This window comes from Ambystoma mexicanum, chromosome 3q (assembly GCF_040938575.1).
Source record: "Ambystoma mexicanum isolate Mex_15411 chromosome 3q, UKY_AmexF1_1, whole genome shotgun sequence".
Classification (NCBI taxonomy): domain Eukaryota; kingdom Metazoa; phylum Chordata; class Amphibia; order Caudata; family Ambystomatidae; genus Ambystoma; species Ambystoma mexicanum.
This window is the reverse complement of record NC_090926.1, coordinates 30,749,165-30,775,435: the sequence shown is the minus strand read 5'-3', so window position 1 is coordinate 30,775,435 and position 26,271 is coordinate 30,749,165. Positions and strand designations below refer to the sequence as shown.

At 50.6% G+C, this 26,271-nt stretch overlaps 1 protein-coding gene across 1 annotated transcript in view; it reads right to left on the bottom strand.

Moving 5' to 3' along the window:
- Positions 1-26,271, bottom strand: part of PLA2G6 (phospholipase A2 group VI) — an 840,871-nt gene that overhangs the window by 524,378 nt on the left and 290,222 nt on the right. The window contains exon 6 of the mRNA XM_069652989.1: positions 21,727-21,823. Coding sequence (XP_069509090.1) covers positions 21,727-21,823 — 97 coding nt within the window. The remainder of the gene's footprint in view (positions 1-21,726; positions 21,824-26,271) is intronic.

Sequence of the window (26,271 nt, the reverse complement as noted above, 5' to 3'; positions counted from 1 at the left end):
CTGGAGGTTGCCCGCTGCTGCCAACGGACAAGGGCTGCGTAGGAGCCAGTATTCCAAATAGGGATACACATGGATACCCTGGAGACGAAGATAGGCCGCAATCACCGACATCATCTTCGTGAAGACACGAGGCGCCGAACTGAGGCCAAAAGGAAGCACCCGAAACTGGAAGTGCTCCTCTCCCAAAGAGAAACGGAGGTATCTCCTGTGTGGGTTCCAAATCAGGATATGCATGTACGCATCCTGAAGATCCACCACGCTGAGCCAATCGCCCGCCTGCAACGAGGAGCGAATTTGGCCGGGCGTGATCATCTTGAATTTCTCTTGGGGTAGGGAAAGACTGAACTGGGAAAGGTCTAGGATGGTGCGCAGGCCAGCCTGGTTGGGTTTGGGCACCGTAAACAGCCGGGAGTAGAAGCCCTCCCCTCGCTCCCCAAGGGGAACGGGTTCCACAGCTATGAGGAGTAGAAGTTTCTGAACCTCGGCCTTGAGGGAGGGTGAGCCCGACAGCTGAAAAGGAGGGTTGAGGGGTGGGGTAGGGGGTAAAGGTAAGCGGAAGCCCGCTCGAGCGACTGACAAGACCCATCTGTCTTCTGTGATGGTCTGCCACGCCTCCCAATGAGACGCAATGCGTCCTCCCACCGGGGTCTCGTGCGAGCGCGGAAAACCCTCATTTGGCAGGTTTATCTGTGGTGGTGCCACCTGAACCTGATGAGGAGGCTGAGGAGCGGGAGAAATACAGTGTAAGCTGTTGTCTACAGCTGTTATTCCCTGCAGGAGTATCCACTCTGTGATTTTTGCGGTCGAGGAAGCCCCAAAAACCAGAGGAAGGTCGACCCTGCGACAACGGCCTTTGAGCCTTGATAGGAGCTTTAACCAGAACAGACAATGATTTTGCCGTCTGAGTGCTGTCTTTGGTTTTGGTGAGCTCTACATCAGTAGAAGAGTGAAAAAGCTCCTTACCATCAAATGGAAGGTCCAGAACCTTGTCTTGCACCTCCTTCGAGAACTTAGTGGCATGAAGCCATGCTTGCCGAAAGGTATCAACCCCAAGCACCAGACCCCGAGCCAAAGTGTCTACGTGATGAGCCGCAGCCTCCAGGAGATCCTGGGCCAAGACCCTGGCATCGGAAAGGCCTCCTCTGAAATCCTCCAGCTTCTCGATCGGAATGTGCTCCTCAAACTCCGACAGACCTCTCCACATCCGCATGTTAGCTCCCGCCGAAATCAATTCTGCATTGGCCTGCCTGAGCTGCAAGGCCGAATTGGCAAAGATTTTCCTCCCTAGGGAGTCCAGGAGCTTGTCCTCCTTTCCCAAGACCTGAGTCACCGTCGCGGAGGAGAATGCTGCAGGTCTGGATTGCAACGTGGCCGCAGCCACCACTGTGGAGGAGGGAGGCGGACAAGACGACAAGGCCACTTCTTCCAAGGAATGTAGCCTGTACCTCACGTCAATTTTTTTATTTACAAAAAGTCCCAAGTGTGGCTTTTCCCAAACTCTTCGGGCCTCGGCCAGAACGTCCTTCTGCAAGAACAGGCCGGTACACTCCAAAGGAGACAAGGTGAATGCCCCAGAAAGCACACCCTCCTGCGGAGCAGGTGCCTCGGGCACCGGAACATCTAAGAAGCTCATCATGTCCAGTACCCAGTCATGGAAAGCTCTGGTAGAGCAGGGCAGGTCCTCGTTGTCCTGATCACCTTGAGGGTCATCTGACAGGTCAGGATCATGCTGAGCCGTGTCAGGCACTGCCTTATCCACTGGGGACAATGGTGGCACAGGCGGAAGTGCAGGGGGAGGCACCACAGGCAAGGGAGGCGCCGGCGGGACCACCGTCGGAACGGTTGGAGCCGGAGGCGCGGGTGGACATATCTCCTTTAAAAGCTCTTTGAAATATTCCCTCATGGGGTCGGTGCGCATAAGCGCTTGAAATTTACCGAAAAAGGCGTCCTCAGGAGATTGTTTCGGAACCTGAGGGGGCCTCTCATGAGGTGGACAAATCCAGGGACGTAACGGGGAAGGGTGCCACACCGGCCCCTCCGCTAACGTATCCACATAAATCAAGGGAGCCGCCCCCGCGGGCAACGTAACATTGTGCGGAAGAGGCATCCGGGCGTTCCAATCATAAATCGGCCCGTAAGGATGCGCACAAGGGACCTTAGGTTCACCCGAAGGACCGAACCCTACACCAGGGGCCGATGGCATAGTTGTAGGGGTAGTACCTAAAATGGCCACCGTGGTCGTGGCGGGAACGGCCGCCATTTTTTCCTCATCTGAGGGGAACTGCAGCACATGAGGAAGTGAGGCAGGGGTCCCCGTCGATGGATCAGGGGTCTTAATTTTAGTTTAACGTAAGTAACGTCGGCAGAGCCGGTACTATGAGGCCTGGAATGTTTCTGCGACATACCAACCGCCAACTGAGCCTTTGAAGGAAGAGCCTCGGCACTGCCGGTAAAAGAAGAACCTTTCTTCTTTGCCCCCTCAACAGATCTGGTGTCACCACAAGAGCGGGAACGGTGCGCTGTCACCGACAGGGCCTTGCCCGGCCCCTCATAACTGTTGGTATCCGTTAGCCTCTGTACGAGGGACCTCTGACCTAGGCCCGGTAGAAGCCTTATCGGCACGGGCCTCGAACATCCGTTCGTAACCTCAAGCCCAGCCAAGACCTTGGGGGGGTACCCCGGTTTTGTTTTTAAGGGAAGCCGAAAGAGCAGCCTCAGAGCAAGCTCCGGTACCACACGACTCAGTAGAACTGGGTCTACAAACAGCCCCCACAGGAGGGGCCTCGGAGCATACTCCGGTGTTCACAGGCCCCTTACGGAGACCCTCGGAGAAAACTCTGGTAGAATTAATAGGTCCGATAGGCACCTCAGGGCGAACCCAGGTAACAGAGCGATCAACGCCCCTCCCGGCTCGAGAGGAACCCGGGAAGGTATCCCCCGGCCGGGATGCTCTGAAAATTAAAGAATTTACCGGGCATTTTTTCTTCTTGTCGATGAACACCTGAAAATGTTAAGGGAGAGTTCATCCGAACACCTGCTCCAACCGACGTTGAAGTGCCCGGACCGAAAGGAAGTCACAGTAAAAACAGGAGTCCCAGCGGTGTTCCGGACCCAAACACTCTAAACAAAGAGGATGGGGATCCGCCCTCGCGAAGCGACAGTGACACGATGAACAGTCTGGAAAATCTAGTTTAAAAGACATAGACATACTAGTAAACGAACGCTAGCGAGAGCCAGAGAGGGAAAAAGAGAAGAAAGTCTTCCGAGGATGCAAGTGCGTCCGGCCCCGATCGTGCGGAGAAAAGGACTGATGGGCGGTGCGCGGGGTGGAGCCAAGGTGGGCGGGGTTACAGCCGCATGCCGGGCCCCGCGCAGGAAAGAGAGGAGGGACACATTTTTGAAAAAAATGTGGATGCTTTTTACAAAGTGCTCCGGTCCCGTCCCACAGGATGGAGAGATGTCCCTTAAGTATGGAGGAAAGGGGACGGGACGTAGGAGTAACTAGGATATCATCGATGTACACTAGATCACAGACATCAATCAATTCCCGTAGGACATCATTCATGAAGTATTGAAATGCAGCAGGCGCGTTGCAAAGGCCAAAGGGCATTACTTGATATTCGTACAAGCCGTATTTTGTGCGAAAAGCGGTTTTCCATTCGTCCCCCTGTTTTACGCGAACAAGGTGATATGCCCCCCTCAGGTCTAGTTTTGTGAAGATTCAGGAATCTTTGACTTGATCAAGCAATTCAGGGATCAGTGGCAGGGGGTAGCGGTTTTTTATGGTAATCTGGTTCAGTGCGCGATAGTCGATGCATGTTCTCAAGTCCCCCTCCTTTTTCGGTACGAAGAATAGAGGACTGGCTGCTGGAGACTTCGAGGGACGGATGAACCCGTTGGCCAGGTATTGGTCAAGATAGGCCTTCAGGTGCTGGTTTTCTGGTTACGTGAGTGCATAAATTCGTCCACAAGGGATTTGAGCGCCGGGTATCAGGTTGTTTTGGCAATCGTATGGTCTATGCGGTGGCAGGGTATTAGCCTGTTCTTTCTGAAAGACATCTTGAAAGTCCTGGTATTCACTTGGTAGGGTGCCGATTGCCACAGTCGCAAGTGTGGAGGTTCTGGTGTCTATTGGTTGTTTCTCTTAGCGATAACATGTGTGGGCACAAGTCTCGGGAAAGGCCAATTCTTTTGCTCGCCAATCGATTCGAGGATTGTGAGCTACCAACCATGGCATTCCCAAAATCAACCAGAACTTTGGTGCCTTAATGAGGTCGAAAACAATAGATTCTTGGTGTCCATCCTGGCACAGAAGGGTTAAAGCTGCAGTGTATTGGGATAATCGACCAGAAGCTATTTCCTTGCCGTCGACAGTGGTAACAGTGTCGGTGGTTGATTTAGGGCGTAACGGAAGCCCCATCTTTGCCACAAGATCCTGGTCGATGTAATTCCCAACGGCTCCACTTCTATGTACGCTCTTACTGCGTGCATCCGAGATGGTTGTTGGTGATTGATCACGACCACAGATAGTGCAAAATCGGAGGTCTGTAGTTCACTTTCTTCGCTCGACAAGTGGACCCCTACACTTGCCGGGCTGGGGAGTTTTCCGATTCCTTGATGGTATCTTCCTTGTCTGTGGCCCCTACCGTCCTCCTCGGTGGCTTCACAGGGCACTCTTTAAGGAAATGACCTGACCTTCCACAGTACAGACATAACTGCTGCTGTCTCCTTTTATCCCTTTCCGCTTAAGTCAAGGGGGATCTGACCCCCCCCCCGATTTGCATTGGTTCTCCTGAACCTAATGTTGTTCGGGCAATATTGTCCTTTGAACGCACATACATAGGGAGAGGGTCCGGTCTGGTTCGATCTGCTCTTCGGTCCTGCAACCTATGATCCAGTTGAACAACAAGGTCAATGAATTCTGAGCAGTCTTTCGGGGGTTCACTACTTGTGCGAAAACATCCTTGAGCTCCCCCCGCAACCCCTGATGAAATAACGTGGTTCTCTTCTCCACTGGCCATTCTGCTTCAACTACGAGTCTATTGAACGTGGCTATGTATGTTAATAGGTCTTGATTCGCTTGGCGTAGGGACAGAAGTTCGTTGTCTAATGCCTGCCCATGAGTACGACAGGCGAACAGCTTTTCCATCTCCTGTTGAAAGCCCCTGAAGTCATGCAGCAAAGGATCGTCTTGGGCCACAAAGGGTACAGACCAGTCCGTGGCGCTACCACTCAGGTAGGATAGCACAAAAGCGACCCGTGATTGGTCATTCGGAAAGGCCCCTGGCCTACAAAGGAAGTGCAGGCGGCACTGGTTTATGAACGTTGCAAAACCTCTTGGGATCCCCCGTAAATCTAAAGGAAGGGTTATCTGAACGGGATTGGCTGATGGCGCTGGCATGAGGGCACGCTTCCTGGCAATGGTGCATGCCCTGCTTGTGACTGGAGAAGGTGCCAGCTTAAATCATCAGTGCGTTCTTTGGCTACTATCAGCTCTCTCCTCAGGGTGTTGGTCTCCTGCATGTACTTCGGACCTTAGCTGCCCCAACATGTGGGCTAACTGGTCGGTTTCTGATGTTTCTATGACGCCCAGGTGGATTTTGATGTGAGACTTTGCATTCTGTAACGCTCACCTGCTATCCACGGGGACGTCACTCAGCCTGTTCTGACCTCTTACGACCTCAAACCCTTCCTTGGAGGCTATTTGACTGGAGACTGGGCCTGAAACACAGGATTGGTAGAGTTTAACTCCCTATTATCTCTGTGTGCTTGAACCCCTTCTTCCCCGGGGTCCAACCCTTCCCTTTGATCCACAGCTCACCTTGTTTTCTTGGATAGTGTGCTCTCCGTCCTGCTTTCAGTGCAGGGGCGCGTTAATTGTTGCAGGCTCGTTGCTGCCTAGTTACTTCACTGGCAAGAGTCCGACAGGTAAGTATAATGAGTCTTTTGAACAGTTCTCTAACTTCGTTCCTTTCCTTCCTTAGATGATGGCCGGTGTCCGGGGATGGCGGCGTGCTGCTGAGATGAGTAGCGCTGAAGGTGAGTGAGAGCACGATGCACCCCTTTCGTATTTGCATTGAACTGAGTTTTTTGTTCTGTGTCTTTTAGGTGCCGCGACGTTTTCAGCGTGGATGCCGGATATGAAGAACAAATGCGATGAGTAAGCGCGGTATGCGGCGCCTCTAGATGTTTCCACGCTAACCTGGAATGTCTTTTCCCTCTTGCAGATGGATGAGAAGTTCCGGAGGCAGAGTTCCCCAGAGCGGCTGGGATTCAGGTAAGCTTTTGAAGCTCGAACAGTATTTAAAAATAAGCAAAGATTTGCAGAATGCTTACTAATGCCTTTTTTCTGTTCTTTTCCCTTTTCCTTAGGAAGCGGCGTGCCGGGATGGGAATGACACCGCCGAAGATGCCCGCAGAACAGAAGGAGCGATGAATGATGGGCAGAAGCGCTGCAAGGTAAGGCTGTTCCTAACGGTGTTCTTGTTCTTGCAGGAGCTGAGCGCAGAAGAAAGATGCAGGCCTTCTGGAGACTGATCCGAACACGGTGAGTGTCAAGCTGCAGGTGCAGAAAACGCAAAGCATGTTTCTCAGCCTCGGCTTGGCTTAAATAGTCTCTGGGTATCCCAGGTGTCTCTGGGCTGAACCACACCCAAAAGACTAGACTGCACATGCAGTTCTGGGAACCAAAATATGTGGGGGTATCCATCTTGTCCCCATCAATGCCCAATGTTATCCTATGGGAGTGAGTGAGTCTGGTGCCACAAGCACCAAGTCTGACTCCAAGTGGGTCTTTGGAGGGATGGAGAGGCCCTTGAGGGCAATGTAGGTAATCATGGCCTGGCTCCAGCCTGACATCTTGGAGGGCTGGAAACATGAGGGGCAGGAATCATGACAACGGCACTTCCTTTGCATCTGTAGCAGGAACACCTGCTCCTTTGGTCAATGCCCTTCTCCTTGACCTCCAATACACAAGGAAGCCTGAGAGAGCATACAAGAATGTGGGAATAGTGCTACTAGTTATGTGGATAAAATAAGAAACCTTGAAACCTGGGGACTAAGTGTGGCTAGCAGCAAAACATCTTATTGGACAAAAGGTTGTCCCATAAGTATTTCTGACCCTTCTTCAGAACGTTAACCTAGTGGCTTTTTACATTTGAAGCTCTGAACCTCTTCGCACAGGATTCATCATGCTTTCTTATTGAGGGAGTATTGTAAAAGCTGTTTTCCAGACAGCATTTGTGTCATCCCCCACCTAGCTTCCAGAACGGCCAGCACGAACATGAGATTGCTACTATTGGTGACTCCAAATATTCCTGTGGTAGTTTACAATATTTTATTAACTGGAAGGGTCATGCGCCTTGTGATCTCACCTAGGAACCTGTCAGGAACATCCACACTGCATATCAGGTATGCAGATTTCACCTACTTCATCCCGGGAAGCCAGGCGCTTGGAATTTAGAGAGGGGATATGAGGTCATGGATCCTGGTATACAAGGCTATCTCACCCTTGGCGGTGGTGGTGATTGAACCACCATTGATTGTCTAGTATTTTTCTAGATGGCGGCAACCTTTGGATCGCTCCAACATTTCACAACGACTTCTGGTTTTGTAGCTTCGGCCAAATGCGATATCTTTCATTAGGACCTACCATCACCCTGTTGCAATGCTTTAGGATCTTCCTGCGTGAGATGTTTGTTCCATTCATGAATGTCCTTATTTTCCCTGACTCATCTGTATCTTCGGAGCCCCTCTTTATTCTCTTCCCTACCATTCAAGCTATCACTCATCACTGTGCCTTTCTCCTAATGCTTACCTGCACAGCAGCTTCCACTCAGCTACCTTGCCCTCCCCTTCCATGATCTCTAAATTATTCTGCCACCATTCAGTGTTAAACCCCTACTTTAAACCTTCATGCCAATTCAGCTACAATTCGGCTCGCAGTCTCCGTTCCAAGCTTCCTGACCTCAGAAGCAATCTCCTTGCCACAAGCCTCTCAGTTGCTTGATATCATTGGGTTGCACTCTCTTGATTCACTACATCTCTTGCTGCTGCACATGCAACCTGACTGCCCAATTCAGGAATAACAGTAACGTGATTCATTAGGTGATCAGTTATTTTTCGATATTTCATTTATGCAGGTTACAACTTTAGTCTACACCAGAATGTTTTTTCCCTTTGGGGTTTTTCCTCCAGCTGAGGCCTTTTCTCTATCGGGATATCTTAAGGTATGTTTGCACTTCAGGCTGCAAGGTGGGTTCTGGTAGAGATAGGAAATGTTTCTACTCATCTAAGACCATCAAGAAACAGACGGTAAAATGAGTCGCAGAAAACCTTGCTCTCGAACCTCGATTCCAATCTCCCCTCTGTCCTCATCTTACTTGATCTCTCGTCGGCTTTTGATACGGTCAACCATGCCATCCTGCTTAATTGTCTCTGTGATAACCTGGGTATCACTGATCAGGCCCTGGCCTGGCTGACATCTTTCCTCTCTGATTGACCCTCCCAAGTCCTTTCCTCTATCTCACTCTCTACCTGTGGTGTTCCCCAGGGGTCTAACCTCTCTCCCTGGCTGTTTAATCAATACCTGGCAGCTCTCGCCCACCACATTGCCGCTCTCTGCCCCAACTTTCAGTGCTATGCGAATGACACAGCTCGTTTTCAGGCACCCTTTTGCCACCTCTTCTCCCTCTCTCATCTCTGACTGCCTGCTATCTAGGAGTGGTGTGCTGCCAATGTTCTCTGCCTTAATGCCAGTAAGAAGTAAGACAGAGATTCTCCTCATAGGCACACCTGCACCCACCTTTCCTGTCACTCGCTGGCCAGCCTCCCATGGTCCTCTTTCTGCTCCCACCTTTGAGGCTAAGAACCGCGGGGTCATCTTCGACTCCACGCTCTCCTTTTCTCCTCACATCTCTGATGTCTCTAAGATGTCAAACTACCAATTGCATCGCCTCAGATGTATTCTGCCTTTCCTCTCCTTCCCCCAGAAGCTCGCTGTCTCTAGAGCTCTGGTTCTCTCTAAGCTGGACTACTGCAACAGCCTCTTTATAAATCTGCCTGCTTCTACTCTCCGCCCTCTGCAACTCATCCAGAACAGGACTGCAAAACTTGTCCTTGGCCTCAAGCCCAGGGATCGTACCTCTCCAGCAATGAAGTCTCTGCATTGGCTTCCAGTGGCTGCGAGGATTAAGTTCAGGACCGTCTGCATTGTCCACAAGGCCTTCTGGGGCATGGGTCCTCAGTACCTCCAACTCTCTCTTCGTAAATACCTTCCTATCAAGCTCTTTGCTCCTCCACCTCCAACTCCCTCATGGTCGGTCGCTTCTCCAAGCAATGAGTTGGTGGTAGATCTTTTTCTTCGGCTGGGGCCTCCCTCTGGGACAGCCTCCCTGCCTCTTTGAAACTTGAGGTTCCGGAAAGCACCTCAAGACCTTCCTCTTTGCTTCTGCCTTCTGTCTTCCTCTCCCCTGTTGAATTTCTGTATGATACTGCACTGGTCACCTGGCTACCCTCTGATCTCGGGCCGAGGTCCCTGCCCACCCAGTTGCACACCCGCACTGCCTCCTGGCAACCCTAGCACTTGGGTCTGTATCTGTAACCCTACAGTCCCCTTTACTTGCACTTTTGGACACCTGCTGTCTGCACTTACCCTTGCACCTGCCACCTACTGGCCGCACTTTTAGTTGTTTTTTATACCATGTGTAACACTGCACCCCTCCCCTTTCATCTTGCACGTTTCCCCTCCGACTCCCCCGCACTTGCGCAATCTCAATGTTACTTGGCCTAGTAAGATCGTTGTCTTTGTCCTCCCTCTGTTCCCACTCCCTTTCCTCATCGCGCCTTGAAACACTTGTGTATAGGCACGTTATAAATGCCATATCATATCACATAGCATATCAAAATTACGGCGAGTTATAAAAATAAGATAAGTTTTGTTTTGCATTGGTCAAAAGGATAGTTTACTGAAAAAATGCATGGATGTGGCAATAAGTCCTGAGACTGCGGGCCATTACCGCCTAAGGTAATGCCCCCGGGGCCCATAGTTACAGGCCCAAGCGTAGCGGTAATGGCCCGCAGTCAAGGGGCTTATTGACATTAGTATCCTTGCCCGTTAGACCGGCGTACTAATGTTGTTTTTTCTCACGGCTGCGGACGTTTTGCGTTTCGCAGCCGGAAAAACAAAGGTTTTAAAAATGCCTGCCACAGGCAGAAAACGTAGTCCGTTTTCTCTTTCTCTGGCAGCCATAGTAAACAAAGAAAATGTTCGCCATGGAACAGGGAGAAGGGACTACACCTAGTCCCTTCTCCCTTTCCATGATGGCCTGTCGCTGATCGGGAACGAACGAGCTGGGGACAGAAGTGTTCCCAGCGCGTCCACTCTCGAAATGGAAAAAAAAAGAAGGTAAGTAGTTAAGGGAATTCAGGGGTGGGAGGTGAGGGAGAAGACTTACTTGATTCCGCGGCGAGGGGAGATGGCAGCCGCCGGCTGAGAGGAGGCTCAGGGCAGCAGGATTACCATGTGGTAATGCCTGCATTCCTTTTTTTTATTTTATTTCTTTTTATTTTGGATTTATAGAGCGCACTACAGCCCAAAGGCATCGAGGCGCTATGAGGCAAAGTAAAAAGGCTTGATTCAGGGTTACAGGAATGCGGCCCAACAGAAATTACTTAGTACAATTTGCTTCATTGCATTTACAGAGAAACATACAGGGTTCGAAAAAAATGTCATCCAGCAGGGATAACTTGGTACAGGCCGGTTAGTAGCATAAATAATGAAACAAACAGGTAGTCCATGTGAACTGTCAAACAAAGAGCCTAGTTTTGATAGCTTTCCTGAAGCCTGCTTGAGAGTCAATCAACCTTATCTGAGGAGGGAGGGAGTTCCAGAAAGTGGCAGCCATAGTTGGGAAGCTAGTACCCCCCGCACGCATTCTGAGACTCCCCATTGGCTCGGAGGCCACCACACCCCCTCGCCGGGTACTAATTCTATTTTTGCCTGTTGCTTTTTTTTCAAATATACTGAAATGAAAGAATAACCCAAAATAATAATAAAAACTGTTATATAATTTTAGGGCATTTGAAATGATAATTTTGGGATAGGGGGTTGAATAGCTTTATAGAGACAGCGTGGGGCATACCCAGCGCTCTGTTGTCTCAGAACTCGTTAAAGGTCCATGCTGCACTTGGGTCTTAACTCAGTATTCATGGCCCACACAGCTTGGTACGGCCCTGGCTGCAGGTCTAACAAGCTATATTACAGTGGGTTCTGTTTGCCTTGATACTTTGCCAACATTGCTTGATTAGGAGCTGTTTAAGGTCAAAATAATTATGTTGTGCACTGCTTGAATTTAACAGAGGAGAACCATGATTTAGTTGCATGTTATCACTCATTTTAAATCATAAAACCTTTAAATGCATTGTATTAGACTGCCAGAAATATTTTTTACAAGACATTACAAGCTGGATATTAGCGTTTTTTTGTCCAACTGAATAGATGCTACATTGATTCTATATATCAACAACCAAAATATTTATTGCATTATAGAAAACCTGAGATCAGAGACCAAATGTAAATGGGGATGACAATACAGCTATGTGTTACAAGGAATAAAATACCACCTACTCAACGTAAAAGGGATATTGCAGTTCACTATTGCTTTTTTCATGACCTTTTTATGAACTCTGCTTTCGACTACTAGAAGCAGGTGATGTTATCGCACAAGTGGAGAGATTAAAGGAATTTTGAGTTGGTCCATGTAAAGTGTGATAGAATCAGCCATTCCTGGCTTTTAGGCTCCCATCGCACTGCATTCTGATACTTGCAGTTCTGTGTTTATAGTGGAAAAATAAAAATGCAAGTAGCATACACGCATACAGAATATGAGCTAAAAAGCTAGAACTTGAACAACATGTCACCACTTATCCAGGGCAATTTTAAAACTTTGTTTATACATATTTCTGATACAATAAGCATTTGAAAAAACAGCACTCGTGGGCAAGTCCTTAGTCCTCCTTCCTTCAGACTTTATTGGATCTTTGGGACTGACACAGGAGGACGATACATTTTTCTCTGCCTAGATTAAAAAGGGGCACATTAGGACACCTACGAGCACGTCCTCAATCCCCACAACCCCACTCTACCCTTACTTGTTTAAGGCAGATGGCCCCCTCCTGTAATTTCACATAAGCACAGTTGAAGGTTCTGCATTAGGATTGAGCTGCATGCTCTGTAAGCAAGACATGGTATCAACAGAAAGACAGACAAGTGACCACAGTTCGGGGGGGTATATTGAACTTTAACAAGGGTGTGATAAACGTCCATCTAATCCTAAACCTACAGATGGGTGCAAGCTACGACCATCAAATAATAATAATGCAGTCGTAGTGGAGTCTCGTCAAAATATAAGGGCCTATACTAATAAAAACTATTGCCAATCCTTATCTCTAAATACAAATAGTCAAAATATAAGGGCCTATACTAATAAAAACTATTGCCAATCCTTATCTCTAAATACAAATAGTGTGGGGTGGCGTTTATGAAAAAGAAAGAAGTGTTCACAAAAAAAGATATGTCAGGATGTTCAGGCCATTGGCCTTCCTCCCTTCCCCACGTTTTCAGCACGGGACAAGGCAGTTCACTCGAGCATAGCACACTCTCGGCCTGCTTCGGCACAAGGATACAGTTCCATAACCAGCATCAGGGCCTTCTGTGCCCAAGTCTCTTTATTTATCAAAGTTTCTTGATTCAGAGGGCCTGATGTACCAAAATAAACACAAAGTTCCTTTCCTTTTACAAGTACTTAATTCAGGTGAATACACTCTTCACCCTGGAAACCCCCTCAGCCGAGCTCAGATCCCTTTTATACACCAATCGTTACTTTGGATCCCCCTCTTCCGGGCTCTGATCCCCTACTCCAATGTTCAGAGATAATTCTTTCTCGGTTGACTCACGGTTCATCGCGGATCCCACTCAGCTGGGGCTCAGATCCTTCCTCTTACTCAATTAGTCTCTCTCAGCAGGGTTCGGACCAATTTCAGTTCGCATTAACTATCGAAGACTTTCAAATGTGCACAAGGTTAAGCTTCACCTGTTGTAGGACCACAATTTCACAATTCCTTTTTACACTTGACCCCTCTCAGTTGGATGCCTAACAGTGCCCTTCGAATGTGGACCCACGTGGCACCAGACCACTCTGTATACAGTGGCCCTCATTACGACCCTGGCGGAAAGCGACTGACCGGAGCGCCACAGCGTAAATAGCGTTTCCGCCATTGCACGAAGGAGCAAAGTGCGGCCCATTCCGACCCATCGGGCACGAGCACCACGGCATGGCGGAAGTGCAAAGTCCGCGATGGCGGAAATGACCCCAAAACGGCCCACACCGCCGCCGTACGGCGCCCCAGGTGCAATACCGCCACCCCTCTTAGCGGTCACCGCAGTGTGCGCCTACCGGAAAGTACGGTGGCCGGAAATATACGGAAACGGAAGTTAAAACATGGGCCCGGAACGGGAAACATCCCGGCGTACACCTATAAATACACTAAAACCACACAACCACTAAAATCACTACCCTGAAACACACCCCAACCCGTCAACCACCCTAGCGAAACCAAGAAAAATGGGAAAAGTAGCGAAGAAAGCGTGCGACCGCAAGCGGCAGGTCCACTTCTCCCGTGAGGAACTCACCGTGCTAACAGAGACCCTCCAGGAGAATGCTGCCGTCGTCTTCTCCACGCAAATGACCAGGACGGCACTTGCAAACAAGAAGGCCATATGGGCTCTGGTGGCACAGCGGGTAAGTGCGGTGGGGACCGCACCCCGCACCCCACAGCAATGCCGCAAGCGATGGGACGACCTGCGGATACGCGTCCGCAGCATACTCTCTGCCAACCGCAACATTGCCACAGCCACCGGGGGAGGTCCTGAATCACCCATCAAGTTGACCCCCTGGGAAGAAATCTGTGCCTCCACCATCGGAATGGAGAGCATAGAGGGAGTCGGAGGGATGGAGAAAGGAGTGCAGACATCCGAAGATACAGGTAGGTGGGCCAGGAAAAACTATGCCAAATCCACACAGTCCATCCATGTGAAGTACCATGCGTCCACATAGTGCAACAGAAACACATGTCCAGGAGAACGTCCACACACATCGGCCTGATAGCGCACGTTAAAACCCACAATAAATACATAAATAATTAAAAACCCCTAATACACGCACTACACGTGCAGCAGGCACACCCTAACTGCAGGCTGCCAAACAACTGCACCCTCACTCCACACACAAATCAAAGCACCTCCAAGGGCCCGGCCCAAATCACCCTCAGGTACCACCCCAATGCATGTGACACAATGCAATTCCAATTCCCACAGACCCACCAATAACCCTCGCCCTCCTCTACTCCACCACAGGGTCCGATCCAAACGACGAGCTACAGGACACCCCTACCAGCACACCTGCAAAGAGGGCCAAGACCAACGGCCAGAGACCCTCCACCTCAGCTGCACGCATCAAGACACGGCAGCAGCACAAATCAGGTGGCAGCACAGAGGAGGGAACATCAACAGGCACCCCAGCAGCCAGCATGCCCACAACACCACCACCACAGGTCCCCCCAATGGATGCCACAGAAGGCACTGCCTCCGGTGGCAGCAGCACCATAGGTGACACCCCATTGATGGCAGCATGCTCCGACACAGAAAACGGGGATGCCGAAGTCAGATCCATCCATGACCTGTCCCAATCCCCCTGTCTGTCCCATCCCGTACAACATGAGGATACCACGCAGGGGCACCCACAAGACGACGACTGGCCATCCCCCACAAGCCCTGTGGCAATGCAACATGAGGACAACAGCCCCTCCGTGACACCCCCGCAAATGGCCTTGGCCCAGCAGAGGCAACAGTCCCTCGACCAGTTGATCGAACAACAGCAGCAACTGGCCACGCTCCTCAAGGACCATGCTGATGAATGTGGGGGCACTAAGGCAGACATAGAAACATCAACTGAGACACTTAGGGCACAAATCGAGAGTAGCACCGAGAGCCTGAGAGTCCAAATGGAGAGAAGCACCGAGAGCCTCAGGGGGGAACTGCATGCGACGGCCAAGGACGTATGTGCCGAACTTGCCGCAGTGCGCCGTGTGCTCACTGAGCTCTCGCAAACCCTTAGGGACATGCATGGACGTGAGCAGGCAGACACATCATCCGTTGCAAGCTCCGTCCAGGGCAGCCCCCAACGTAGATCTGGAAGGAACCTGCGCTCCACAGGCAGGGGTGCCCCTGATACCCGCAGAGGGGGCCTGCAATAGCGACAGCCCACTGACAATGAGCATCTTTGGACACTGGTGTTCGGGGGGGAGGTAGGGGGGTGGAGGGGGTGTGTTGGGCTCACTTGGGTGGCGGGTCGATAGGGTGTTCAACATGACATCACATATGCCATAAAAAGTGCACGATCAACCAATGAGATGTGTGGACATTGATCTTTGTGTACTAGGCCATCATAGGCGTACAGTCCATATTGTGCATGTCCCAGAGACACGCAGTGCCACGAGTCCCGTGTCCATGTATCAGCCACCAGGCGTGAGTGCTAGAAGCATACATCAATGAGATGCTGACGAATGTCACGGGCCTCCGGTGCCTCGCAGACTCCATGAGGTGCTGCCACATCCCCACCCTCATCATGACCATCATCAGGTGCTTGCAGTTCTGCGTCAGGGGGCATGGGCACATTTCTACGTACGCACATGTTGTGGAGCATGACACATGCCATCACCATCTTTGCAACCTTCTCATGGCGGTACAGGGGTGCCCCGCCAGACCTGCTGAGGCAGCGGAAACGGCCCTTCAGTAGGCCGAATGCCTGTTCTATGACTACACGGGTACGTGAGTGGGCATGGTTGTAGTCCTCCTCATGCTGGTCCCGTGGGTTCCGGACTGGTGTGAGGAGCCATCTCTTCAGTGGATATCCAGCATCACCTGTATGTGGACGAGAAACGTATGATGTGGAATGCCATTGATACGTACGCACACCCCCCCCCCCCTTCCTGCCAGGTCATTGCCAATTCACATACCCCACATCATCATGCATGTAATGAGACTCACCGAGTAGCCAGGATCTGTTCCCTGCGTGTCGCTCCATGTAGCGTGGTATTGTAGAGTTCCTCAAGACCATAGAATCATGGGTTGATCCAGGGAATCGGGCACAACAATGTGTAATGATCCTGTTGGAGTCACACACCATTTGTACATTCAGGGAATGAAATTGTTTTCGGTTGCGGTACTGGGCCTCCATGGCATGTGGGACGACCAATTCCACATGGGTGCAGTCGATGGCACCAATGCAACCCGGTATGCCGCCAAGTGCATGGAATCCCACTTTCGTGTTTGTAATTTCCTGCTCCGAGCGTGGTAGGCAGATGTAGTCGTCTGCGTGCTGCAGGAGGGCATCGAGCACTTGCAATAGTGTCCGTGAGAACAGTGGCTGAGAAATGCCATGCAACTGTCCGACTGTGTGCTGGTAGGTGCCTGTGGCCAGGAAGTGGAGTACAGACACCACCTTCAGTAGGGGTGGGATGGCGGTTGGGCTATCTATCATGCTGACAAGGTCAGCCTGTGTCATGTCCACAATGGCGGCTATGGTGTCCCGGTCCAAACGGTAGAGGGTGTGGATCTGCTCATCAGTGAGGTTGAACGGATGTGCTCGGAGGCGTGGGATTGCGGGCTGCCTGCGTGGTGGTAGTGGCTGTGCTGGTGGGCCTTGCTGGCCCTGCCTTGCCCTCCTCCTCCTCCTGCGTCTCCTCCGTGCGGCCGGTTGTAGTTGGTGTTCGTCTTCCTCTTGGAGTTGGAGCACTTGCAGCGCTATCAGGTCCCCCAGGGCCAACATCGCGAGTCCTGCCGGTAGCATTTCGGTGTGGTTGTGGGAGGAGACTGGCTGTGCAATTCATGTGTTTTCAGGCTGTATGGCCTCCACCTGTGGTGATTCATTCCACCTGTGCAAACTGCTCTCCCCTTTGGCCGAGCACGTCACGCGCACAACGCTGCAATTCGGGGAATGGTATCTTGCTATTGCTATCATGTATTTGTACCCGATGGGCGTGTTGGATTGGTTGTTATGTTCATTCGGCTATGGTCCCATTGTTTCCCATTCCATCTGTGCAGTCGCGAACAGACTTGTGAAGGGTCAGTGGAACGTAGTACTCGAGTAACGGTGGGCCCTCATGCATCACTGTACCGAGTTGCAACGACGGGCGGGGCGTCCCATTCGTGGGTGAAGGCAGTTGCCATTTTCACACACAGCCGCACTCGATGGAATAATTAGGGATTTCAAACGGCCACAGATGCCTTTTCGACGTGATGTTTCAAATGAGGAATTCGAAGGGCGGCGCTTTCGGTTATCAGCTGGCGGCGAGGAGATGCCCACAGGTCTGACTGCAAATATAACGTTCTATTGTTCAATGTCCTTGAGACAGGGCCCATGGCGAGGGAGCAATGATTGATATGAATAGTTTGGGATGCGCATTAGCTACGTGGGCGATGAGGCCGGCCGTTCCAAAATACATGTTACTTCACAACACTGGAAATACGGGCTGGGGCACTGTGGATTTTGCAGGCTGCATAACGCACAGACTCAATGGATGTTTCTAATGTCATGTGAGTAATTATTCAGGCGTTTTGATCCCGGGATGAGGGAATGATGAATGGATGCATGGGCAGGTGATTTGATACAGAGTTTGCCATGTACAGGGCTTCTTGGGATCTATCCGCCTCCCCTACGCTATGTGATGCAGGCCTGCCATAGTGGGACCATCGTCTATCTGGCCTTGTTGAGCCCTCCCTGTCTCGAGGCGCCCTCAGACACTTGTGTCCATGCACGTTGACATTCCCATCTGATGGATTCTGTTTTGACAGACGCATGCACAGGTACACTCGTTAGTGATGGTGTTTGCACCTCGATATAGATGGTTATGAGTCGCAAGTGGTTTTGGGGTGGTGATGATCCTTTTGAGTGGGCTAGCATGCATATGGCTGTGGATTTCGTGTGATCATTGAAGTGAGTTGTTCGAATGTAGTTCTGATGGCCATTCTGTTCTTTTTCTTTTCTTCTGGTTGACAGGTATCTCCTCCCCTTTTGCCACTGCCATCTGTATGCCACTCCTGCAGATGGATTTTACTCCCGACACCTGCTGCTTCGTGTTAATCGGTGGAGCAGCATTACGATCTGATGGGACGATCGCCAATGGCCCACATGCCCTTACGCAGTACTGGTGTCTCGGAGCAACATTTCGGCCTTTCAGCTGGACTAGTGCCTCCCCATTGGGACAGCCCTGCGGTTCTGTGCGCTTCCATGTTGCCTTTTCGTACGTGAATGTGGCTCTGTGTACCATGGGGGTACAGGGCGACACACAAGTAGTGGCTGGTCATTTCTTGCGGATGCAGCCCACAATGGTGATTAGTGTTTTGGAGTTCATGGCCTGATGGCTGTATGGGCTTGGTGTCTTTGATGTGCATAAATTGCTATTCAGATTTGGCCCGTGTAGCGTTTTTCTTTGCAAGTGATGTGGCATATGCCTATTTGGGGGGCGATGTATTGTGAGGAGATCTGCATTGGGTTCCAGCTTCGGGGTTTAGTTGCGTGGTACTGTACTGGGCGCGTTTGCCTACTGAGCCCGTGAGGTCAGGGATGGGGGCTGCCTATGTGACAGTTTGAATGTTGTCATGCTCAGGGGCGGGGGATTGGGTTTTGTGTAACAGATGCCGGTCAGCCAGGTGGACTGGTGGAATGTTGTGATTTTCGGAATGTTGCTGGGCACAGGTGCCTGTGTTTGCGTGCGTTTCTTGGTGGGGGACTGTGGTCATGTCCATTGGGATGGCTTCTGTATTTGTGCCATCTGTGACCTGCAGCTCCCATTGGCCCCTCTTGTGTTGCTTTTGTTCGTTGGCATGCATGGGTGCTTTGTACATTTCAATGGTTGCATTGTGACTTCATTGCACCTACAGGGAGTTGTACTTTGTGGGCAGGGAGCGGTGTACAGGCACTCAGTGGGGCCGTTTACGGTTGATTCGCGATGCCGTACTTCTCGCCATGGCGGAATGGTACATTCCGCCATGCCTGATGGCGTTAGGTACATGTCCGCTAGGGTCGGAATTGGCGTACCGTTGCACCATGGTGGTGTTTGCGGTTTGGCATGGCGCGCGCGCGCGTGCTTGGTGCAGTTAGCGTTGGCGTTCACTACGGTGTCGCTAATGGCTTCGTACTTTGCGGTGACGGGTCATAGTCGCACCGAGCGCTATTCGATGGCGGTATTGCATTTCCGCCATCGTTTTTCGATTTCCGCCAGGGTCGTAATGAGGGCCAGTATCTATCTTGGCTTCAAAAGTTCAATCACTCCTTTAATGTTCAATTATATTTGCGATGCTCACCACATACGCTTCACACACTATTCTCTTCAGATTTCTTGATACAGTGTTGCTGCTTGCAACCTTGGTTCTAACACAGACCGGTCTGCTATCAGTCACCCCAACTCACTGGCTGTGCTAACTTTACTGGTGCTGCTTTGTTGTAGGAGCCAAGGACAGTACTGCAGCGGCACATGCTCCTTCCCGCTTTGGCTATCGACGCAGGAGAGCCCCGGGTACCTCTGACAAACAATGCAGGTTTCTTCAGCTTTCATTCCAGGCCTTATGTTTCTGATTCTCAAAAGTGTGTGAATGTAACAGGTTTTCTCTGAAAAGGTCAAGAGCACTTCCCTCCTTGCAACCCTCTCTGGTCTTGCCGTATTTCTCCTCATATTAAACTTCCATCTTGTAACCGCTGCTTCCTCATGTGCTTTGCCTTGCTCAGGGTGTGCTTTTCGTGCTCCGCCTTTTATCCATGTGGGGAAGTGTGAAGGATGTTGGGTGTGTGTAATGATCAGTAATTTATTGACTCTACCTAATCATTGTGTTGGGACATGTCAGGTATATAGCTCGGGTGTTAGTCCGTTATCTCTCAGTGAGATGTCTGTGAAAAGGTGTTACAGGGAAGGGGATACCACGTCTGAGCATCTGGTGTCCCACTCCCACCCCCCTGAAAACCCCTCATCCAGGTGATCCTCCCGCACTGGTCCACCCGCAGGAACTGGATCCAAAAGCGATGTCCGTGTCCTGGCCACCTGGATGACAGATCCCAGGGGACTAGCGGGTGAGACACCTTCAGGCTTCTCACAGCTCCTACATGGGAAATCTAGAAGTTAGAACCCATGCACCCATTTGACAGCAATGGAGGTTGGAGAACTGCATGAGTACTAGTTTAATGTTGGCATCCCCCTAGGGTTTAAGTCCACTAGCAGCTGTGCTTACCATTCCTCCTCCCCAGATAAGACAAGTCTACTCAAGGTTACTCATTTTATCAGCCTCAGGAAGATTCAATAATTTGTGAGTTCATCAAAGATACAAACTTGTGACCTATATCTTGCACAATATTTTCTGCAGCAGGTGCATCAATCAACTGAGATACTTTACACATTATTTTCAATGGATTCACCTACGGAGCGGAAAGAAGTGTAAAATCTAAAAGTGATCGATGCAAGGCTTTGATAATCATAACCTATTTTCTCGATCTGGGCAGGTTTGCATACCATTATTTTTATCCTGTCTGTGCCGTTGTAGAAGGAGACCAGCCACATGCAAAAAAGTCTTCCACCTGCAACCAAAGGTAGCAGTCCAATCTGAACTGCTAGTGCCTGTGTCCATACAGAGGACAGAGGCCCTAGCAGTTCAAACACACACATGCATTGGGGTCTAGTAGTTTGGATCAGACTGCTTACATTAGTGTTGGCTGTAGGACGAAAACTGTTTTGCATAAAATGGTACGAGAGACTGTCCAGAGATATGGTAGAGGTTACAATAGATTAAAAGCCTCCCCTCCCTCACATGTTGGTTTTAGTTTGTCCCACTAAGTGTGAAAATGTATGCTCAGGTGTGCTCCCATACTTTGTATGCTTGGGGAACGAAGCTCACCCAATGGATTATTTCCAACAAGGCTGGAACATGCCCGAGGTTGCTATGCAGAGGTGACATGGCTGTTCCCAGTTTTGGCAGACCCAAGACTGGCTCAAAAATGATTGGTCCCCTTTCTGTATTGGCGTAGAGAAACAGATGAGCAAAGATAAGTATGCAACAAAATGTTGTTCAGAGAAATGCTTGTGTTTAGGACAAACTTAAAACCTTACACGCATACATCTTTAGTTTTGGAAGGAAGTGGACCGTCATACAAATAAGGCCTTCCAGGTGTGCCGCCCACATGCACTTGCCTGTGATGTTACTTTCTGTGACGTCACTTCCCATGCCATCTCCGAGGTCAAAGGTTGTACCAAAAGGTTCTCCAGAGTAAATTGGAACGTTATACTTGCATCGAACAGCTTTTGCTATGCAGTTTCCGTACCATGTCTGGATTGCGTACTTCATGTTGCTTGTTTTAACTTCCTATGCCTCTAGGCAATAAACCACCAAGACCTGTTTAGACTCAAATCGGGTCAACTTTAATAAGTATGGAATTGAATGGTACTACGAGTTCTGGCATCCATTAAGTCCCTGTGAGCTCCCTGAAATATTCCAGAGCCTGCCACAGGGACATAAAGGTATGGAATTTTTTTGGAAGATATGGAGCAGGTGGGACGAAGATTCTAGCAGAGGCAAAATGTAATTTTATTTTTGATGTATTTTTTAGGTAGCGTCCACATTACCTCCACACTTTTGACCCAGTGGAGAGGTGTTCCTCCATAACAAGGATCCCTTGCCATAGCCTGATTTGCAGCTACATCCAGGATAGCCTCTGCACAGCTGCAAACAGAAGAGAAGACATAGTGAGGTGCCAGTAAATGGGAATTAGGAACTGTGAAAGAAAAAGAGGGAGTGACAAGAATAGAAGGAACTGTTAAGGCGGTAGAAGGTTTAGCAGGTGGATAGGATGAAGGAAAGAAACTGCCAAGTAGACTAACGGATCAAGGAGAGCAATTTCTCGACAGTAGGAACTGTTTAGGAGAGAGAGGATTGGCAGGTAGGGGAAAGAGGAGCCAGAACTCCAGATGAAAGAGAATGAAGTGGGAAGGAAAATCAAGCGCAAGGAGCAACTGCTTAGGCGAGGGGTGCAGAAAGGGGTGGAGGAGGAAGGGAAGGCACAGCAGAAGGTAAGAGTGTGACAGCTGCACTAGATGTCCACCCCAAGTATCTAATTTCTGAAGGCATGAACCTATTCGAAGAGACTAAGAACAAAAAGCCCCAGAAGAGCGGGACGCCTACCCTTCACTCCAAGGGCAGTGCATGCCACACAGGAGTTACAAAATCCTTGGCACTATTAAAAATGACCATTTTTAAAAACAGGGATAAGGACTGCCAGTTCTATCCCTTTGTGCACAATGTTGCAGGTTAACCTATGAAAACCTCTACTGAATAACAGCCTTTGCAATAAGGTTGACCTAAAACATACTGATCAATGGGGAAGGGATTAAAGCGCTAAAATACAATGGCGAACATTCAGAAAGAACAAACCGTTTTATTCGGTTGACCCTATTACCAAAGACGTTTTTCAGGAAGACGTTTTCCCATGGAAAACATTGCAGTACATTAGATGACATGAGCTATATGAAGGTGGTTGAGAACAAGCACTGACAAAGCTAACACATTTAGCTTTATTTGGTGCCAGTGGCAACACCATTTGCCCAGCTACAGCCTTCAAATGCACAGGTATATACTTTGTTAACAGGTAGAGTCCTGCATGGCAAGTATAGTGTCACATGTCCAGGTAGAACCATCTTAATGCTAGGGGCAGCATCATATGCAGGGCCCAACCACATAAACCCAGAAAATAGCATAATTATTAATTTATTATGTGTGTGTCACTGAGGCATTTGCCTGCAACACCTATTAAAGCATGACCAATAGTAATATAAATAGTAACTTTTAAAAAACAATACGGCCAGGAGAAATTAAGGTAGCCAAGGGAGCAAGAACTGTAAGAGGGATCGGCCGAGGGGAAAAAAGGGCTTCAAATTAAAAGGAGGCACAGCAAAAACTGCTTATTCAAGAGGGGCAGCAAGGGAGTAAAGACAGGCAAACATTGCAGAGAACAGAAAATAAGATAATAAATACAGAGGAGACAGAGGAGCCCCTTCCAGAACATAAAGTAGAACGAACAAGTTACTTACCTGTAACTGTTGTTCTCCAGCATGGGTCTGGCATGGATTCACATGCTCATGAATATTCCCCGCCGTCAGGCTGGGAATCCTCAGTAAAGAAAAAAGCAGTATCAGTTTCGTTTCTGATCTGTCTTTCTTAGTAGTAACCAATCACTGATCTCTGGGTCATACTGCCCCCAGCCAATGACTGCCCTCTCCCTAAGCCCCGCCTCTGGCAGCCATCCTCATATTTGGTAGCAAGCAAAGTGGCAGTATGACCAAGTGAAGAGCCGCAGAGGGGTAGGCGGGAAGGTTCGCATGTGAATCCATGCCAGACCCATGCTGGAGAACAACAGTTACAGGTAAGTAACTTGTTCCTTCTCCAGCATGGGGTCTGGCATGGATTCACATGCTCATGAATAAAAGAATACATAGCAGTACACACATGAACAACCATGGGAGGTGGCAAAGGCTCAACATTAAGCATTACATCCAAAACTCAACATTAAGCAATGCTTACCTCCTCACCCGGCTCACCTTAGGCGAACAGGTTGCGCAGCACTGCTTGGCCGACCCTGGACTCCTCCCTGGAGTCCTGATCGATGCAGTAGAATCTCGTGAAGGTGTGCGTCGGCCTCCACGTAGCAGCCCTGCAGATGTCCAGAAGGGGCACATCAGACAGGAACGTCGTGGTAGCAGCGATCGCTCTGGTCGAATGGGCTCTCGGACGGCCGGGCAGCGGTCGGTTTGCCAACCGGTGACAGTGCGTGATGCAGCCGGAGAGCCATCTGGAAATGGAAGTCTTCGAGATAGCCTTCCCTTGATTCACAGAACCAAAGTTCACAAACAGCCGTGACGTCTTCCGAAAACTCTTCGTGCGGTCCACGTAGAACTTCAGCGCTCTAGCTACATCCAGCGAGTGCAAAGTCCTCTCGGCCGGCGTCGAAGGCGATGGGAAGAAAACTGGTAACACCAAGGGCTCGTTGAGGTGGAAGTCCGACGGCACCTTGGGCATGAAGGAGGGGAGTGTCCTCAGCACCACCCTCGTGTCATGAAAAGTCAAGTATGGAGGCTTGCAAGATAGGGCCTGGATCTCTCCCACTCGTCGTGCGGAGGTGATGGCTACGAGGAACACTGTCTTCCATGACAGGAACTTCAAAGGCGCCGAATGCATAGGCTCGACTGGGGCCCCCATGAGCCTGGTCAGCACCACATTAAGCTCCCACGACGGGGCAGGAGCCTTCACCGGCGGGAACGATCGGAATAGTCCTTTCATAAATTCCTTCACCAGGCGGTGAGACCACAAGGACGCCCGTCCCGTAGTCCTGGTATATCGGGAGATGGCAGCCAGATGTATTTTGATGGAGGCGTGAGCCAGTCCAGCTTTGGCCAGCGACAGTAGGTACGGAAGTACTTGAGGGGCCGTAATCCGCAGAGGGTTAATCTTCTGTGCACGGCACCAGACAGAGAACCTCTTCCATTTATGACCGTAACACTTGAGAGTTGAGGACGCCCTGGCCTTTGCAAGAACCTCTCTGCAATCAGCCGGTATATCGTACCCTCCAAACTCTAGTGCTGCAGGAGCCAGGCCTGCAAGTTCAGCGACTGTGGGTTGTGATGGAGAATGGCGCCTCCTTCTCTGGCGAGGAGATCCGCGTCCGCCGGCAGCTTGACTGGTGGGGACGTTGACAAGTCCAGAAGGTCCGGGAACTAGATCTGCCTCGGGCACACTGGTGCGACGAGGATCATCCTGCACCTGGACTTCTTGGGCTGATTGATTAGGCAGAGCAGCAACGTCAACGGAGGGAACGCGTATAGAAACAGGCCGTCCCAAGGGAACGAGAAAGCATCGCCCATGCTCCTCGGCTGTGGAAACTGCTGGCGAACCTCTGGCAATTGCAGTTCGTTGCCGTCATGAACAGGTCGATCTGGGGCTTGCCCCATCATTGGAAGAGCCGATACACTTGATCCTGGCGTAGTTCCAACTCGTGGCACAAGCGCAGATCCCTGCTGAATGAGTCGGCAATGGTGTATTTTTTTTTTTTTTTCTGCCAAGTGGAAGGGAACCAGAAACATCCCCTGGGCGACGGCCCAGTGCCACAGATCCTGGGCCTCCTTGGATAGGGCTGGGGATCTGGTGCCCCCCTGCTTCCTTATGTAGAACATTGTGATGGTGTTGTCGGTGAAGATCCTCACCACTTTGTCCTTGAGGGACGGAAGGAACGACACTGCTCGGAGCTCCAGGATGTTGATGTGGAGAGACCTCTCCTCCGGGAGCCACATGCCTCTTGCGTGGAGATCTCCGGTGTGGGCCCCCCAACCCTCCAGAGAGGCATCCGTCGTCACCGTCTCCTGAAACGCCGGGGTTTGAAAGTCCGTGCCTGTAGTGAGGTGCGCCCGGGTGCCCCACCATAGGATCGCCCGACGGAACTCCTCGTCGAGAGGGATCCTGTCCTCGAAGCAGCCCCTTGCCTGAAACTAGCGGGCGTCGAGGAACTCCTGTAGTGGACGCATCCGAAGTCTGCAAAGGGGTACAAGGTAGATGCATGAGGACATCATCCCTAGAAGGGACTTGATGGACCTCACCCTGGCCACGTCTGTGGCTAACAGACGCCGCACCTTGACCAGGATGGTTTTGGTCCTCTCCTCTGAAGGGGAGGCCAATTGCCCCACTGTATCGAGCTTCGCTCCCAGAAACAGTGCTACTTGCGATGGAACCAGGTGGGATTTGGGGTAGTTGATGGCGTACCGCAGCTCCGTGAGTAACTGGACGGTCCTCGTCGTATGTTCGACGGCGAGTTCCCTTGTCCTTGCCCGGATAAGCCAGTCGTCCAGGTAGGGGTAGTGGATCCCCTGCAGGCGCAGCCGCGCTGCCACTGGTGCTAGGCACTTGGTGAAAACCCTGGGTGCCGACTTTAATCCGAACGGTAGGGCTCTGAATTGGTAGTGGCGTCCCTGAACCACAAACCTGAGGAACTTCCGGTGCCTTTTTAGAATGGGGATGTGGAAGTAGGCATCCTCCAGGTCCAATGACGATAGGAAGTCGCCTTCCTCCAGCTGTCCCAGCACGTGCTGGAGGGTGACCACCCTGAATTTCTGCGCCTTGATGTATTT